Genomic DNA, 19,047 nt, shown 5'->3' with positions numbered 1-19,047 from the left:
ATCTTTGGAGAATTTGATGTGCCCAATTCATATGAGATATGAGCTGTACTTGCATGAGTGAAATAAACAAATTCAATTACGTAATGAATGTAATATAATATTAATCTGTATTCAATTAAGGGTTTTTGTGCACTTGCATTATTTTATTTATTGCTAGTAATGGAGGTAGGTGATGCTCGATACCTGAAAGGTGCAGGAACGCAGCTGGAGACCCTCTTGTATGAACTGATCCATGGGAAGATTAAGATTAGAGATCCGCTTCTCTTTTGTGAGGGAGGCGACGGGGAAAGAGCGGGTGACCACTTGCTCTCCAACTGCACAACACAAATGGCAACATTTATTGCACCTCCAAAAAGGCTTTTTGTGTTCATTTCCATTCACAAACTTCACAGCGTGAGCTCAATGAGCTAAGATAAGTGCCCTACATCTCTTAAACTGAGAAAATGAGATAAAACAAGGATGACATTTCTATAATTCATGACCAACAGCAGAGACTTGCTGCTCTGAACAAGAACAAAATCAATCCCAGTGAGAAGCATGACCAATAGGAGCGTACCGAGCGGGTCGGTGGGTGTGCCCTTGAAGATGAGCCGGTAGGTAGTGAGAAAGATGGCTCCTTCGGCGGGCAGCAGGGGCGGCCCACCCATCATGCCCGTGGCTTCCTCTCGGCCGTCTGCTATTAGGTGCACCCGCATGCCGTCCATCACAAACTCCTCACCGGGCAGGAGAGTTGGCCTCAAAAGCTTAGGCTGGAGACAGAGGAAAATAAAGAGGAAAAAGAGAGAAAGGAGACGTAAATAAAAAGGAAAATAACAACCGTCAGTATATATTATGCTCAAGTGGCTCTAATGTAAAATTCATACCACACTTCAAATTAAGCATGCAGAATGCTTCACCATATCATGAGCTGGAGGAAACAGATCATTCGAATCACAAAAACATACAGCACACAGCAAAGGAGCATTTCCTCTCAGTTGGTGTGATATTTCTGAAGGTTAATGGACTTTAGCATGTAAAAACACATTCAGCTTCATGAGGAAGTGTCAGTCTAAATTCAAAGGAAAGCTTTGGTTTAACATGAAACTGGCTTTTATGAGTTGACTTATTTTCGAGTGAAACAGGATATTCAATCGAGTGGGATGGATTCTATCTATGGGAACTGATTAGATCATAAAAAATGTGGGCGTATCCAATCCATATCCAAAATAAGGAGCATCTCAACATATCCCCAAAGATAACCCTTCTTTTCAAAATATATCATTATATTCCATTTAGTACTGTCAAATCGATTAATCGCATCCAACATAAAAGTTTGTAAATATATAATGTGTGTACAGTTGTATTTCAGTATCTATACACACAGATACACACATTTATATATATATATATATATATATATATTGCGATTTGACAGCACTAATTCTATTGCCGCTAATTATATTAACAAGAACAGGAATTAAATTACAATTTAATTATTTATTTATCAAATTACCTAATGTTTTTAATTAAATCATTAACTTTTTTTAATCTTAACTTTTTTTTTTTTTATTAAATTATTACATTTTTTTAATGGGAATATTTTTGAAAGATTACACTGCAGTACCAAAAACAACAACAAAGCAATTCTAGTTGTAATATTTTTTTTGTAAGATTACCAAAAGACATTTTTCCATTCTACTGAACAATGTACACTAGGGATGTGCCTTAAGCCAAATACTATGTTCGGAAAGGAAATGATGCATCTTACAGAGCAGTGATGCTCAGTGATCTCAATGATGATCAGGATCTGTTGCGCATCAAATCCTCCACCATCATCCTGTCAGTCATTTCTCCTTAACATATTCACGTGATAAGTGAAATCATGGTGTATCATGATGTACCGACTACCGCAGCAAGCATAACCATGTCCCTTTAAAGACTCCGTAGAAAGAGTTTTAATTTTCTGTGCCTTTCCAAATTCTGTGCACAGATGAATCATGCACAATAGGAGGACTGACGTGCATTACAAAGTAAATGGGGTCGATTTGGATTTCACGTTGGCATAAAGCATGGGTCTATTTAGAATTCAGATTCTAAAACATTCTGTAAAACAACATTTTTATTCCCACAGTTATAATTTCATAAGTCCAGAAAGGCCAGAAGCTACATTTTCATCAGGGAAAAGCTAATGTTTATTTAACTGATGTTAGCATTTTTCTTTTTTTCCAAATAAACAAATGCATTATTGGCCAAAAACAGTGCACTCCTTGACCCAGAATACTCTCCAGGCGCCTACGCAAGAGCAAGTTTCACCACATTCGATGCTGAGATTTTGAATGATTTACAAATCTCATGGCCATCTACTGTGTTGTAGAGGACTGTGTCCTCATAACGGGATCTTGAGACCATCTATCTAGAGCTGTACAGTAGATGGGATCCTTTAATACTCTCTTAGTTGAGTTGTTGGGAAAGTGTTCAATGCCGGCGTCCCGTGACAGCACTGGTTGCTAGGCAATGAGTGATGAAAGATGCATGACTGGCTTCTCCAGCACAGAGTACTTTTCTTAAGAACTCAGTGGAGTGAAAATACAGTCAAGTAAAAAAAAAGAAAAAAAAAGAAAAGATAACACAGCAAAGTCTTCACCACACTTCACTGCGCAGTTCTGCCATTGCGATAAAGATGGGCATTTACAAGAACAGTTCAAAAGGATTCAATTTATTCTATTCCACACTCATATGACTTTTTCTTGTGTGTTTTTTTTCCATACAGTGAATAATAAATAAGCGAATTAAGATCATGTAACATACAATGATGGTAAATAATAAAATAAAATTAATAAAAGACAAAAACATTAACCAGATTTTAGAACGACGTGAGCGTGAGTAAATGAAGATAATTGTCATTTTAGGGCGAACTATCCCTTTAAGACTGCTTTTTTTAGATTAGAGCGGATTGTGCAATATAATACATAGGAAAAGTCAAATGAAATAAAGCATGAAGGTTTTGTTAGCGCATTCTGCTAGGACGCCACGGTAACGTTGCATCAGGATCTACGATAAAATCAAACCTATGTGTTAAAGGAAAGCATGGCAGAACGTCAGACTAAAGTGTGCTCAGAACAGCAGGCCAATAAGACCCAGCATGCATCATTCAGGCCACGGTCAGTGAGGCAGTGCCGTCACGCAAACGTACCTGCCGTGGCACTCTGACTCAAGGGTGGAGGGGTTGAAGTGGTATGTGGGTGGATCTGCCTGGTTTTCTACACTGCCCAGCAGAAGATAAAACATTGAGTTGGTTACCTTTTGGATAGGCGGCAGTCGTTTGCTCTCCCTGTGAACAGCTTCCAAAGTCTCGATGTGCATCTGAACGATGTCTGAAAGAGAAACACAATAGCATATGAGTGTTTGTTTTTTAAAAATACAAGAAAAACAAAGGTAGCACTGTTCACACCCGTTCGGATGGCTGCATTGTCTGTGAAAGTCGTTTTACCTGGTATCATAGTGTGAAGGGCCTTCAGGTGTTCGTTGGTGACGCCGGTCTCGTTGCACACTTTGTCAACAAAGCGGTTGATGAACCGAACAACCGAGTTCGCAACATCCGAGCTCTCGGCATCCTCAAAGCCGCTCTCTGTGTCGTAGCTTTCTGCCATGCTGCCCGCAATACTGGATGAATGAAAAACAAAATTAGTGGTCTTTTTTTTATTTTATTATCATTTTTTCATTTGTATTTTATTCAGGGTTCATACAGATACTGTAAAATTCAATTCCAGGACTTGCACAACTGTGATGCAGCTCTTAGAGGTCTACAAGTTTTTGTTTTTTTGGCTTTACTATTTATTTTAGTTATTTTTATTGTAATTAAAAAAAAAAATCATAATTCTTTATTTTATTTTATTTTTATTCAGGGTTTGTACAGATAATTTAACATTCCAGGACTTTCAAGGACATTTCAAGCACTATTGTGATGTAGCAGTTAGTGTTATATAAGTTTTTATTTAACTTTTTACCACGTTATGTTATTTTCAAGCCGTCTTGTTGTACCCCAAGCATAGCAGCACACACCTGTTAGTGACGTAGCTGTTGCTGACGCTCTCCACATCCCCCAGGCCGGTGTTACGGAGCAGGCGGTTTTTACTGGTGTCGAGCGGCAGCAGAAGATAGCTCATGCGGTTGGCGTAGTGAATGGCCTGACTGAACACAGTGCTCTCCTCCTTCTGAACGCGCTCCTGCTGCTGTTCTTTACTCAACGTGGGCCATAGACGGCTCTGCTCTGATGCCAAGTCCAGGGCGGACAGCTGCTTCTGACCCCCCATGCCCTCCACCTCCTGAAAAATGCAGACGTCAAAGGTCAAATACAAGGGGCAGCAGTAAAAGAAAATACTCCTTATAAACATATATTTTCAAACATAAAACAAATAACATGCATTACTATTCAAATGTGTGGGGTTGGTAAGATGTTTTGTTTGCATTTTTTGACCAAAATTACAGTAAAAAGTAATATTGTGAAATTACAATTTAAACAAATGTAACTGTTTTCTATTTTAATATTTTATAAAATATATATATATATATATATATATATATATTTATTTAATAGATGACAAAGCTGAAATTTCAGCATCATTACTCTAGTCTTCAGTGTCACAACATCTTTCAGAAATCATTCTATGATGATGATTTGCTGCTCAGGAAAAAAATAATTTATTACAGTATAATACAGTATAAAAAAGTAGGAATTTTTGATAAATAGAAATTTCACAGGCAAATATTTGAAACATAAATATTTTGTAACATTATATATGTTTTTATACTGTCACTTTTGATCAATTTAATGCATCCTTGCTGAATGAAAGTAAGATTTTTTCCAAGAACAAAACACTTTTGAACAGTAGCGTTTTCTTAAAATTAAAGGCAACACTTTAAAATAACTTTCATAACTTGAAAATATTATTAAAATAAAAAAAATAATAAAAAAAAAATATTACAGGGGTGGATGGGTCTCCCCCCTCGCCATTCTCCAGGTACAGGGTCCGGATGTGTTTCTGAACATCACTGTAAAACATGGCCTCCCAGAACTGCATATTTGTCCACACCATGTGCTCCTGAACGCAGCTGTAGGCGAACTGAGTGATGCCTCCCCCCAATTTCTGTATAACACAAAAAAAAAAAAACAGTAAACTCCACTGCTGAAGTCAGAGAAAATCCACCTTTTAACCAGTACCTTTAAAGAACAGACAAACAAACAAAATGGCCAAATATGTCCTGTTGGCTAGTCACTGCCACAAAATCAGTTCACTACACATTAACCCACTTATTATTTGGCTATTTACAAAAAAACTAACTGCATGTATAATATTAATTCGAGTTTAAGTTACTTCATTATATTTAGGCTCCGATTATCTTAAAGCTAAGCAACACAAATACTGTATTTTTTTATGTTATAAATCTGCAATCAAAGTTACTTATTGTACCGAGTCGTTCACTAACATTTCATTGGAATGTAACAAGCCCTCGTCTATTCTTCTTGTCTCTTATTCGTCATTCATCCCAGAAATGCGATTGTTATCTTAAAACTCCTGAGCATCTAAGGCATCTACAAAATGTTTTATGCTAACCATAAATATTTATTATACTTAAAAGTACTCTATTCACTCACACGACAGAAGGCAGTGACCAATGGCAGGAGGGCAGCAGCGATCCCATGTTCATCCATATGCGAGCAATCCTGAAAATAAAAATAGAGAGCATTTATCTGCGGACATCAAAACATTTGCATAACACACTTTATGGAGGTATATTATGATAACAGATGATCAATAACAATCATAAACTAAACCAAAACATCATATTTTACACTTCCTCATTGCAGCACAACAATCCGAGAAATACCCATAAAAACCCTGTAGATGGTTTATTGAAAGTCAGCTGTTAAAGCACATTCCTGTGATTCACCTGCAGGGTGCAGTTCATCATACGGATGATGTAGTCGAACTGTTGGTCGTCCAGAACGGCCCTGTTCTGCAGCACGTGAAGGTTGAGCTCCTGGGTCAGACAAACACGCGCCGCCCGACCTTTCAGCGCCCTCAACACCGCTGGCATTAACTGCACACAAACACACAAAAAGTACTAATTTCAGACCATTAAAGCTTCAACTGAAACAGACACCATAAATCTGGCTTATGTTTAAAGTGCCCCTATTATGCTTTTCAGATATTACCTTTCATGGAATGTGTAATAGCGGTTTATGAATGTAAAAGGTATGTTGATCAAAGTGCACGATAAATGTTTCCCAAAAGCACTGACAAATATTTATTTATAAGAGGTTCTTACCTTCTTGGCTTCCAGCATCTTGTTGTCAAAAATATATGTGATGCAGTTCCTGACCACCTCTAACCTCCGGGCGCTGTTTGCCATTACATTCCCGTTCCTGTCCACTATGTCAGCTGAAAGCCAAAGAAATAAAAATGTTAATAGGCTTTAATAAGATTAGCACAAAGTTGTGGACATATCGATTAGTGCGACAAGTTTGAGTTGATTTGAAGATTAAAACAAAAGCACTGGGTTTGCAATCTCACCCAGTGGAGGTCCGGATGGAACCATGCCCTTCAGTTCGGCCTTGACCACAGGAGGGGCGGTTTTGAGTTTTGCTGTGGCGTGGTCTATAAAGAGCTGCACGGAGACCTCGTCCAGGTGAGGGAAAACGGACTGTGGTAGCCGGTGCAGAACGTTTTCAGCGGTCCTCTGAACTCGGTGCATGGTCACCGCTGGGTATGGGTTTTCCTGACAGAAAAACAAGAAAAATTGTGTTTAGTGAGTTCTTAACAAAATCTTGACAGATAACAATGCACCGATACTATATTCCTTATGTATTTTATTAATATAATATAATTAAAAAATGCAACATATGTATTTATATTTTAAAAATAATGGCTATTTAAAAATGCTATGCTAAATTTAAAACAATGTATTGAAATATTTCATTAATTAGATAAACATTAAAGGTATAATCCATAATAGAAAGAAAGAACATATGGCATTAGAACAACAACGGGGTTAGTAAATAATGACTAAACTTTGAATTTTAGGGTGAACTGTCATTTTAAGTGAGAGCAAACACTAATATATTGGCTGATATTGTACAGATATATTGCACATCCCTAACCGCAAATACTCTTTATTGCTGTAAAAAAGTAAAGGTTGTGTGAAAAACAATTTTGACCTGGAAAGGTTTTATTTTTAATGTTGCGACAAATAAAAAAACTTACATTTTTGAAAAGATGCTCTGCCAGCTCCTTAACATGCTTCATCACTTTATGAGGATTTCCTGCCTCCTGTCGAATGCGCTCCACCTCATTGGCTATGAGCTACAGTGAAAGAAAATGAGGGTGAAAGATCAGAGAGAGCTTGAAAACATAAAGAGAAAGCCTATTGGATGTCAGCTATACCCATGACTTACATCATCAAACAGGTCCGTGGCTCGGTATGGAGGACCCCGCTCAGACACGAACCCAGCGAAGGCCATGCCGTCCAGCACCTTCATCAGGAAGTCATCCTCAGTTAGAGCTCTCTGGCCCAAAAATGCAGCCTGGAGAAAAAACAAGCTGTATCATCCTTCTGTATTAGCATTTTCTCTGTGTGTAATTAAATGGGTGGGTCTTCAGTACCTTATGGAAGCGTATGACAGGTTCAGGGTGGATGCGAATTATATGCAAACACCATCGATAGCCCTGAAAGAGCTGCGCGAACAGCCACAGGAAGACAGCGCGGATCTCTTTATCCTACAACACACACCAAACAATGACACTCTCGTAAGACAATCGCACTTCTAGATTTGACGTCAGACGCTGACGATTACACAAGGAAGGAGGAAAAACATTTGTAGATAAAAATACATTTTCAAATTCAAAGTACCTGAATCTTAGGTGTGGATGGTTGAATGGATGGTGGAGGAAACGCATGATCAGACACTTCCAGCTCTGGATCAAGAACCTTTATTACATAAAACAAACAAACATATATTTTAAGATTACAGTATAATCTCTCTACTTCATTGCCTGCTATATATACCTAGGCACAGTGATAAGAAGCAAAATTGACGTCACATTTTCTTTTCAAGGAAAATACGATACAAACAATCTAACAATCAACTCGATTCTTTGCCAAATGATTCAACACATGAAATCATGTTTGGTCAGAACTTGAATAATTCACAAAATATTTGGTTGCAATTCATAATTATGTTCAAAAATATAATGTTTCATCATAGTATATATATTCAGCTTTTTAAGCTTTAATTTATTTTATTTACTTCAGCAACTAAGTTTGTCATCTAATATGTATATTTTATTTTTGCAGCTTTATTTTAATGAACGGAAACAATTTTGAACATTTTTACTTTTTTTATTTTTGAATAATAAATAACATTGTCTGGATGTGGTTTTCATAATTTGGATCCGACATGAACCTAATTTATTGCAGCATAAAATTATTATTATAGTTGATTATTTAATTCTGTAATGAATGCACTGAATTTTCATTGGTGCACCACACATTTTTACACCCCTACTTAACAATGCTACCATTTTAAGCTTCAAGTCATAAATCAGTTTAATGTCAGCTGCAACAGTTTAAAAAACAATGTTCATTGTGTCCGTGACATGACAAAGCAACAAATCAGATTTTCCTTAAGTTTTTGTCCAGCCACAACAGCAATGTTATTTCGTGCAGTGTTGCATACCGTGTAGCCCACAGTGAAATCTAACTGGCCCAAAATCATATACCGTAGTTCAATTTAAACATTAAATCAGTATTTTGCTTTCAGTGATGACTGAAAAATTAGGTGCAAATGTCTTCATAACTGTGATTCGATATCCAATTCCCACTGAAAGTATCCGTATCTGGCTCATCTGTGCACATAAGCGCTCCTGTAATGACAGAAAGCTGCCATCCAGAGCTGGAGCTAATAACAAAACTCACTTAGCTAATTGATTAGATACAAGATTAAGCATGGGACATAAACCAAAGACGGTAGTTGCCTACACAACTATCGGAAGCATCTTTAATCTTTGGATAAAGAACAGTGAGGATCAGGAAAAAGAAAACAAAGAAACCCCACGTTTTCCAGACAATTAAACAGATGAAATGGGTGTATAACTGAGGCATGGCGATCTCTTTTCTCAGCCAAGATTATCATCTATTTCCCTGAGGGGAAGCGGTTATGTGAGCCCTGCTTGCTCAAACACACATACGCAACCTCTGCCGGGATGGTCTGTCTGCCTTGGCGCCACAGACACACTTTTCAGAGAGACAGCAGAGTGTCTGCGAGATTGAGGAAACACACACACGCATATATATCGAGGGACTGGCTCGTTTCCAGAGCACACACGAGGACCTTTCTGTGAAACTTTTGATGCAATTTAAAACAACACAGACAGACAACCTAACACTTTTAGGTATGAGCACAGAACGGAAAACCCTATTTATTGTCCCCTTCCTGAAAAAAGAAATTACTTCCTTTCAGAAAAGATCCAGGTATGAAACGGACTCAAAGTTAAAATGACGTTTCCTAATTGTTAACAATAACTGTGATATTTCTGCTTGTGTTTCTTTATCCGTCCTGTCAGAGCCTGTTCAAAAAGTGTTTTGCAGTATCAGAACACTTAAAAATAATATATACATATATACATCTCATATATAAATGATAGAATTTACTCAAGGTGATCTCAAGGGTGAAAAATACCTTTAAATGAGATAAGTAAACAAGTAGTTAAAGCACTGGTAAGCAATAACATTTTTTATGGCCCCTCCACATGTATTTGCACTTTTCTTTCACCATCAACTACAATAATATAGAATATTGCCCTATAACTACTTTAAACCACTATAAAGCTGCCTGTAAAAATAACTGAGCCCAATCATCTTCTTAGAAATACAGTGAGCGTAACTTAAACAAGGAAGTACGCGTGCCTGAGTAATGTGTGCCGAGAACCATTTAATTTCCTTATCATGAAGATCAAGGCTAGGCAACAAATTGTATAGCCCCAGTCCATTAAACAATCAACACTTCTTCGCCCTGTACTGTGGTTTGTTATATTATCTTTAAAAACTTTAACTCAATTTCACTATGACATTGTCATCTCTGCCAGTGATTACTCAAAGCAGAGACTGCCATACATGCACCTAACGGGTAAAACAGGTTTATTACCATGGAGATGGCCGTCTGTGTGTGATGAAGAAGTGGCTCAGGCAGCAGGGATATGTGGACACACTCCGGAATGGTCACCGTGCCTCCGTCCAGGTCTGCAATGATTACGTCGAGCTGTGAATATAACACACGCACATGGGTAAATATGGACCCACATTGAACTACATGGGCATCAACTCATATTTCAAAAGAATAACTCTCTTAGACAAGTCCAAACTGGTTAAACGATGCACATCAGACCCGATTCAAGCTCATCAGACAAAAGTTATTGAATGAGACCCAATGTCCTGCGCAAATGTCTTTTGTTTAAAATTCTGACATGTAGGAACATTCAGGTCCAAACAAAGTGACCTCAGGTCAAGTGTCATTCCCTGGAATCAAGTATCAGATCACCAGCTCTCATTTGAACACAACTATATACAGATCATCGCATGTAAACATGCTCAGGGATGTCCAACATTCACTCGTAATCCAGGGTGGCTTAAATGTTTAGAGAAACACTGTATTAAAAATAAATGAAAATTAGATTACAATAAATAAATAATTACATTAAAATATTATATCAATCCTATTAAAAGTAAATAAATAAGCAAATAAAACAAAGGATGCATTTAGTACGGTGCTATAACGAGCAGGAAAATATTAATATAAATTGGGCCGTTATACATGAAACTAAATAGATTCCTTTAAAGTTTCATCATCATTTTTGGGGAGTCAATCGCATTTCAAGGATTGAAAACCCCTGAACTAAGCTAACCAAGATGATCACAGTCAAGCAGGTTTAATTGTTGGAGTAAATACCTATTGTTAAGGCACATGGTGGTACAAAAAAACCCAGCAGGTAATATTTGTTCAACAAGATAAAACTCAAAATGAGTCAGAAATTTACCATTGAATAGATTTTATCACCAGAAACTCTAAACAAATAGTGTCAAATATGTGATAGCAAGGAACCAGTCATTACCAGTTATTACATGCCCTTAGAAATAAATCCATGATAATTCAGTGTTTATGTTACCGTAAATAAACTGTTGGGTAATGAGCCGCCAAAATATGGGTTACAGATTTGAAGCAAAAACCAGATAACAAATGCAATCAAACACATAATCAGGCACAATAGCTAAATAAATGTGCTTATTAACTTTTAAAAGGGCCAAAACCTAGTTGAGATGCACTTACATAAACCAACTCAGGCGTATGAGGGAAGATGTATTCCTGCATCTAATCCCATCTTACATGTGATTTCATGCGTTACACAGCACCACGCGTCAGATATCTGATCAAACCTTATCTAAAAAGTCCTGGTGTGTGTGTGTTGCATGACATCCTCAGTCTCACAACACAAAGAATGAAAAGAAAATTAAAGAAAACGTCTCACCAGCTCCTGAGTCTCCGAGCGGAAGTATGAGTTGACTCCGATGATGAAGGGTGTCGGCGTGCTGAGCACCTCCAGCAGCTTTCCCGGTAAGATAGGAACATATGTAAAACTGGAGAGAGTGGGAATAAAGTCATGGAAGAGGATTGAGATTAGGATGAACAGGAAAAATAAATGGAAAAGAGAACAGTGTTCTCTTTAAAAAAAAGAGCCATTTAATCAGAATAAGTCATCATGCATCTTGCTGCAAATCGAGTGTATTATTATTCTGTGCTATTTTTAATTGAATTAATCTATTAATACAGATAATAAATGCATTACATCAACGACAGACAACAAACAAACAAAAACATTATTATATTAACAAAAATCAATCTGAAATTTTACCTTTTTATTTAAACTACATTCAAACCTTTTAAAAACAACTATAATGGGCTAAAAACCGATGGGGATGTTCAGAATTTTGTATATAAGGCAATAAATAAAATGTATTATTATTTTGTGCAATTATTTTGTATTATTATTAATTTTAGATTAGTACTGATGATAATAATAGTACTAATAATAATAAATAATAATCAAGACACTAGTAATAACAGCACTATTAAATAAATACAAATATTATTCATATCAATATTATTATTAAATCAACCAGAAATGTCAAATCTGGAAAATTTGGTCCCCTGAAAATTTCAAATGTATTATTAAATCTGCTTGATTTTAAATAATTTCTAAATTTCTGAAATTTGGGGATGTTCAAAATTTTCTATATAAAGCAATAAATAAAATGTATTATTATTTTGTGCAATTATTTTGTATTTATGAATTTTAAGATTATTATACTGATGATGATGATAATAATAGTAGTAGTAATAATAATAAATAATACTCAAGAAAATAGTAATAACAGCACTATTAAATAAATAAATACAAATATTATTCATATTAATATTATTATTAAATCAACCAGAAATTTATTATTATTATTAAAGCAACCAAAATTCGCTGGCAACATATGATCCCTCTTTACCTGTACTTTAGTGGGAACATGATGGCCAGTAAACCTCTGCAAGCGTCCGTTAGACGCTGATAACTGCTGGAGAGGAACAGGATCTTGTGCTCCGTCAGAGCAGCACAAAACAGACAGAGAACATTCGCAATTCCTACGAAGAGAGAGAGAGAGCTTAGCCTAAAAATATCAGTCCCACTTCCTGTTATTTATTTAACAACACAAGGTGGAGATTACACCGTCCACATCTGACACTTGACACCAACTGTTGCTGTTTTAATGAGGCTGATTTGCTGTTTAGCACCTAAGCCTGCTGCTGATTGGCTTACCGAGCTGTCTGAAAAGCTGGGCCACGCTGCAGCCGCTTACAGGCAGGGAGTCGTTTATGGGTGTCTGGATAACCTGCCTGTCACCCGCACCAAGTGTGATGGTCCTCTGTAGAAACCCAAAGAAGAGCGAGAGAACAAAAATAAAGATAAGGGGAAAAGATTGGAGATGAGCAATGGGAGTGAGCTCATCTTTAAAAGAAAAGCACCACCCTCCAACACCTCCACCACGGCATTATGGGAAAGATTAATGTGTGTGCGGCAGGCTGGTCGTAGAGTGAGCTAAAGACAGGAGGTTATTTAGAAGGGGAAAAAAAGAATTCAAAGCCATTCTCCATTTATAAACCAGCACCAAAAAGAAAATGACATATTTCCTGTTATGAATAAGTCACATTTACAAAAACTGCTCTATTGTGAAAGTTACAAATGAAAAAGTTGGAAATGTTCAGGGTGAGGAAGGATCATGAAAATTGGCTGTTGAATACCAGAAAGAATTTTAAAAATCACAATTTTAATGTTTAGGTGTATCAAGTGAATAATACAATGATTTGCATTATATATTATGAGGTGAGGTCATACAAAAAGGGTTATATTTAGAGCAATGACAGACATCTCCTCTTCAAAATTTACCAAGAGATAATAAGATAGCAAGCATTTATTTAAGTCAGTTGGTAATCAGCCAAAGGAACATATTTATATTATACAGTTGTAATTAGTCTATATCATCCATCCAAGCAGACCAACACATACTGCTGTTATGACCATTTTACAACTTTTGATTAGGACTGATTTTATATCAGTTAATTCAGGCAGAAGTGAAGTCAGTAGGTGTCGAGAAACCAGTCCTTTTAAGGTAAATGTCACATCAGGACAGGAAGTAAAGAGGAAGCTGTAAAATGACAGCATGGGGGGGGTTATATCATCACTTCAAACAGCCACAGCACACATAAGCGTTTAACAGCCTCGCATTAGAGCATGTTACACACCCTCATAATATGCTTGCTGTAATGAGACCACATGACAGGACAAATCCAGAGCAATAACACGTGGAACTGCATAGAAGCGTAATTTGCAATCATGCAATCATGGTGATTATTTGAGACAACCCTAATCATTGTGCACTTAAAATTACAATCCAAATATGGGAATTTTAAGCGATTATGGAGACGCCATGCAATGCACATTTTGTCCTTCTTTATGGTGTGTCATTACATCGAAAATGTAAAGATTAAAATAGGAGGGGGGTGCTAAAATGCTGTCCCTCCATCAGATAGATAGATAGATAGATAGATAGATAGATAGATAGATAGATAGATAGATAGATAGATAGATAGATAGATAGATAGATAGATAGATAGATAGATAGATAGATAGATAGATAGATAGATAGATAGATAGATAGATAGATAGATAGATAGATAGATAGATAGATAGATAGATAGATAGAAAAACAATAGTTGGATGGATGGATGGATGGATGGATGGATGGATGGATGGAGACTAAAACGATGGTTAGTCAGATAGATAGATAGATAGATAGATAGATAGATAGATAGATAGATAGATAGATAGATAGATAGATAGATAGATAGATAGATAGATAGATAGATAGATAGATAGATAGATAGATAGATAGATAGATAGATAGATAGATAGATAGATAGATAGTCTAAAACAATGGATAGATAGATAGATAGATAGATAGATAGATAGATAGATAGATAGATAGATAGATAGATAGATAGATAGATAGATAGATAGATAGATAGATAGATAGATAGATAGATAGATAGATAGATAGATAGATAGATAGATAGATAGAAAAACAATGGATGGATGGATGGATGGAGACTAAAACGATGGTTAGTCAGATAGATAGATAGATAGATAGATAGATAGATAGATAGATAGATAGATAGATAGATAGATAGATAGATAGATAGATAGATAGTCTAAAACAATGGATGGATAGATAGATAGATAGATAGATAGATAGATAGATAGATAGATAGATAGATAGATAGATAGATAGATAGATAGATAGATAGATAGATAGATAGATAGATAGATAGATAGATAGATAGATAGATAGATAGAAAAACAATAGTTGGATGGATGGATGGATGGATGGAGACTAAAACGATGGTTAGTCAGATAGATAGATAGATAGATAGATAGATAGATAGATAGATAGATAGATAGATAGATAGATAGATAGATAGATAGATAGATAGATAGATAGATAGATAGATAGATAGATAGTCTAAAACAATGGATAGATAGATAGATAGATAGATAGATAGATAGATAGATAGATAGATAGATAGATAGATAGATAGATAGATAGATAGATAGATAGATAGATAGATAGATAGATAGATAGATAGATAGATAGATAGTCTAAAATAATGGATAGATAGATAGATAGATAGATAGATAGATAGATAGATAGATAGATAGATAGATAGATAGATAGATAGATAGATAGATAGATAGATAGATAGATAGATAGATAGATAGATAGATAGATAGATAGTCTAAAACAATGGATAGATAGATAGATAGATAGATAGATAGATAGATAGATAGATAGATAGATAGATAGATAGATAGATAGATAGATAGATAGATAGATAGATAGATAGATAGATAGATAGATAGATAGATAGATAGATAGATAGATAGATAGTCTAAAATAATGGATAGATAGATAGATAGATAGATAGATAGATAGATAGATAGATAGATAGATAGATAGATAGATAGATAGATAGATAGATAGATAGATAGATAGATAGATAGATAGATAGATAGATAGATAGATAGACAGATAATAGTGTCTAAAACAATGGTTAGTCACATATTGGATTCATTTTGATCTGAATTACTGTAATCTAATTGGTTCCCCTGATATTGAGCAAGTGTTTTAATTGGTGGAGCAAAAACGAGGGGAAAGCAGAATTGACAGTAAGAAAAAAAAAAGCTGAACTAAATCAAACGGGGCGTACCGAGCTCTCCTCTCTGTCGTCTTGGCCCGGCTAGATTAGCAACCACAGAGCAACAAAAAAAACACAAACCGTTAGTCACACCAAAATTGACAGACATTGCAATACAAAAAAAGAAGCAAACAAAAGGAAAACAAGGAAATACATGACAAAAAAATGCACAACACAAGGTTGTACACAGCTGAGGGCAAGGGTCACAGGAATATGAAAATACAGCTGCTATTCTAACCGGTAAAACCTTTACTGAAATAGAAAGTGAAGCCTAGGAAACTCTGACTTGCGTAACAGATTAGATATTACATTGAGGACTTGGTATGGCCGTATCGGTATTAACTGGGAAAACAGACAGACATGGTTTACCTAGCATTGCGGCCCTGGGTCAGGGACATTAAAACATGCCCTCCAGGAAGTCCAAAATAACAGAGACTCTGGATTTTCAGCACTACTGCTCCCTTATACACGCACAGATTTATGACCAAGTCACACACCTGAGTCACCCATTGCACTGGCTTCCCAATCCCAACACACAGATACTTGCCACACGTCTTGTCTCGATCACAAAGACATTCATTACATCCAGGGAAGGCATGGTTGATATTTTACAGATTGAGCTCAGCCTTTCTGGATCATTGTGACAACTAATCTGTGCCACACTATTCACGCGTCAAAGTAGCCGGAGCAACTTTTCTCTATTAATGGATAAGACAAGACACGCACTTGGTCTGAAATATAAGCCATGGTAAGTCAAGATAAGACAAAAACACGTCTTGGAAAAGGGATTTATGGTGTATTGACTCATTTAAATTTGGTTAATTTTGAACAAAAAAAGTTACATAGCGCACCTTTAAGTTCAACATTCACTGGTATGAACTCACAATGACCAGTTATATTTTTATTGACCAACGTTACTAATAAATACTTTTTGCATCTGCATTTTATAATGGCTTCAAACATGGCTGATCCAATTAGAAATTGATTCAGATTCAATCCATCATCATTTGAAAGGTCAAAACCAACCAAATTTATAATTGTAATGTAATACACAAAATAATCCCTTTCCAACGCACATAGAATAGAAACGCCACACTGAAGTCGTAGCATGCGCGTTTCTAAGGCTGTCATTCATACACACTGCAGTGTGCTTAGACGCCATCTGCCACCATCCCAGCCCATATGTTCAATCCACGCCAACCAGGCCCAGGACACAAAGACTGGCCCCATAAGCCTCTGCGTGTGTGTGTGAGGAGGTGCTTAGGTGTTTATCTGTACACTGTCCCATAAAAACAAACAATAAGCAGATGAAAAAACTGCCACCAAAACAAAAGTTGATTAACGCATTTCAAGTGCAATCGATTGCAGCCAAAGAGTCAGACAGAAATAAGGCACGTTTGTTGATTTGCATGAGCAGCAGTGATTTCGAAATGACTGAGAAATGCAGAGCATAGATTGACGATTGATTATCAGGCAGAATCACAGATGGGTTGATTGGTTGAAGCTGCTCAAAGGCAAATGTTACCTGGAAACAACCCAGTAGCCAGTCAGTTAAACTACAAAGAGGGGGGTCATTTATCTGGAACACAAGGGAGTCAGGTTTACACTTGAGGGGAGGGAATAATTTGGTTGTAACACAAAAACCAAATGTGATAACATGAAAAGAAAAACCAATCATATTTAAAGCAATAGTTCACTCAAAAATAAAACTGTCATCATGTTGTTCCGAAAGGTTGTTCAAAAGGAGAAATTGGCTAGTCTTTTTCACATAATGAAACTCAATGTTTCATTATGAGTTTTGTGCAGTCAAGCTCTAAAAATTAATGCTTTTCAGAGAATAAGTTCTCAAATTTAGGTCCAACCTCACATATGTGATCTTATGACTTTAGAGGACTTCACAAACACTACATTTAAGATACTTTTATAGTGTTTTTGTGTCATTTTGGTGCTTGACACCTCAAACCCCTAATCATCTTCATTATGGAAAAGAGCAGTCTGGATATTCTTCAAAATATCTTATTTTGTGTTTCACTGAGAGAGAAAAATGGGGTGACGTGGATAATTCAATGACTGAATTTACATTTTCGGGTGAACTGTCCCTTTAAATCTTTGGGGTTAAAATAATTTAATTGGTCATTAATTAATTTATTAATTGAAATATATTTTTATTTGCTCATTTTTGTGATCAAGTGCACTAATGTACATAATGTATTCAGGGTTATCATGAGCTCATCTTTCTGAGACAGAATTAAGACTAGAGCATCTCTGACATCCATAATAGTGCAGATCTTCCACACTACCCATGATGCAAAGGATAATTTACAAATGTGTCTTTAACTTTTGATAAGAATCCCTCCAGAGAAATCATTCATCAAGAGAGAACCAGTCTGTGTTGGAGCTTTAAGAGAAAACAATATTTATAGACATCGGTTTTGTTTTAAAACAAATTAGATTGTGCTCATTTCTTACCTGAGAGCCTCCAGCTATAGGAATAATGCAGGTGAGAAGGTTTCCGATCACCGTTTCCATGGGAACGGTGAGGCCATCCACATGAACAGTGAAGATGAGACTTAAGCAGTTCTGCAAAGTAAAGAGACGCAAGAGTAAATTTAAATATAGGGAAATCTAATGACATCATACCCTCTAGCTTGTGTTTTTTTAAAGTTTTGATACTTTTGAGACAGGACAGGAAATTATTAGAGGAGGGAAATGGGATCAGGACACACCATAGGCCGGATTTGAACCTGTATTTCCTGGCTCAGGCTTTGACCTCAGGGTTCAACAATTGGGATGTCATTTGACCAATCAGGCCACTTCTGTGTTGTTGCTACATCATACAATTCTGGGGGGGGGGGTTAACATTGCAAATTTCTGTGGATTTTAATGTCACCAACTTACCGTTAGATGGCTCTGGGTTGTAAAAAAAAAAATAATTCTGTACAATTTTGATAGTTGTGCCATTGTTTTCCACCAAAAGTGTGCTTGTCATTATTGAAGTGTGTTTCCGCCAAAGAATTAAAACAATTAAAAGGTACAGTAAATTATATTTTTTCTCAGAATTGCGAGTTTATATCTCACAATTCAGACTTTATAACTTGCAATTGCGAGTTCACATATCTCACTATTCTGAGAAAAAGTCCACAATATTTCTTAAACGT

At 36.2% G+C, this 19,047-nt stretch overlaps 1 protein-coding gene across 7 annotated transcripts in view; it reads right to left on the bottom strand.

Moving 5' to 3' along the window:
* sbf1 (SET binding factor 1) overlaps window positions 1-19,047 on the bottom strand; it is a 48,071-nt gene that overhangs the window by 11,316 nt on the left and 17,708 nt on the right. For 3 of the 7 annotated variants that reach the window (XM_039667949.2, XM_039667952.2, XM_089127209.1), the window contains exons 5-25: window positions 18,359-18,469; window positions 17,415-17,468; window positions 15,902-15,931; window positions 12,897-13,002; window positions 12,589-12,721; window positions 11,562-11,670; window positions 10,184-10,297; window positions 7,891-7,968; window positions 7,644-7,757; window positions 7,436-7,564; window positions 7,245-7,343; window positions 6,555-6,759; window positions 6,310-6,422; window positions 5,932-6,081; window positions 5,636-5,704; window positions 4,965-5,126; window positions 4,042-4,304; window positions 3,470-3,642; window positions 3,280-3,353; window positions 557-749; window positions 184-314 (exon numbers count right to left, since the gene is read on the bottom strand). In XM_039667949.2, coding sequence (XP_039523883.2) covers window positions 184-314; window positions 557-749; window positions 3,280-3,353; window positions 3,470-3,642; window positions 4,042-4,304; window positions 4,965-5,126; window positions 5,636-5,704; window positions 5,932-6,081; window positions 6,310-6,422; window positions 6,555-6,759; window positions 7,245-7,343; window positions 7,436-7,564; window positions 7,644-7,757; window positions 7,891-7,968; window positions 10,184-10,297; window positions 11,562-11,670; window positions 12,589-12,721; window positions 12,897-13,002; window positions 15,902-15,931; window positions 17,415-17,468; window positions 18,359-18,469 — 2,610 coding nt within the window. The remainder of the gene's footprint in view (window positions 1-183; window positions 315-556; window positions 750-3,279; window positions 3,354-3,469; window positions 3,643-4,041; window positions 4,305-4,964; window positions 5,127-5,635; window positions 5,705-5,931; window positions 6,082-6,309; window positions 6,423-6,554; window positions 6,760-7,244; window positions 7,344-7,435; window positions 7,565-7,643; window positions 7,758-7,890; window positions 7,969-10,183; window positions 10,298-11,561; window positions 11,671-12,588; window positions 12,722-12,896; window positions 13,003-15,901; window positions 15,932-17,414; window positions 17,469-18,358; window positions 18,470-19,047) is intronic. The other 4 variants (XM_039667953.2, XM_089127210.1, XM_039667950.2 and 1 more) reach the window with 3 other exon arrangements.

This window comes from Pimephales promelas, chromosome 24, assembly GCF_988280905.1.
Source record: "Pimephales promelas chromosome 24, fPimPro1.hap1.1, whole genome shotgun sequence".
Taxonomy (NCBI): Eukaryota; Metazoa; Chordata; class Actinopteri; order Cypriniformes; family Leuciscidae; genus Pimephales; species Pimephales promelas.
The sequence above is the reverse complement of the archived record's forward strand: the minus strand, read 5'-3'. Positions and strand labels throughout refer to the sequence as shown.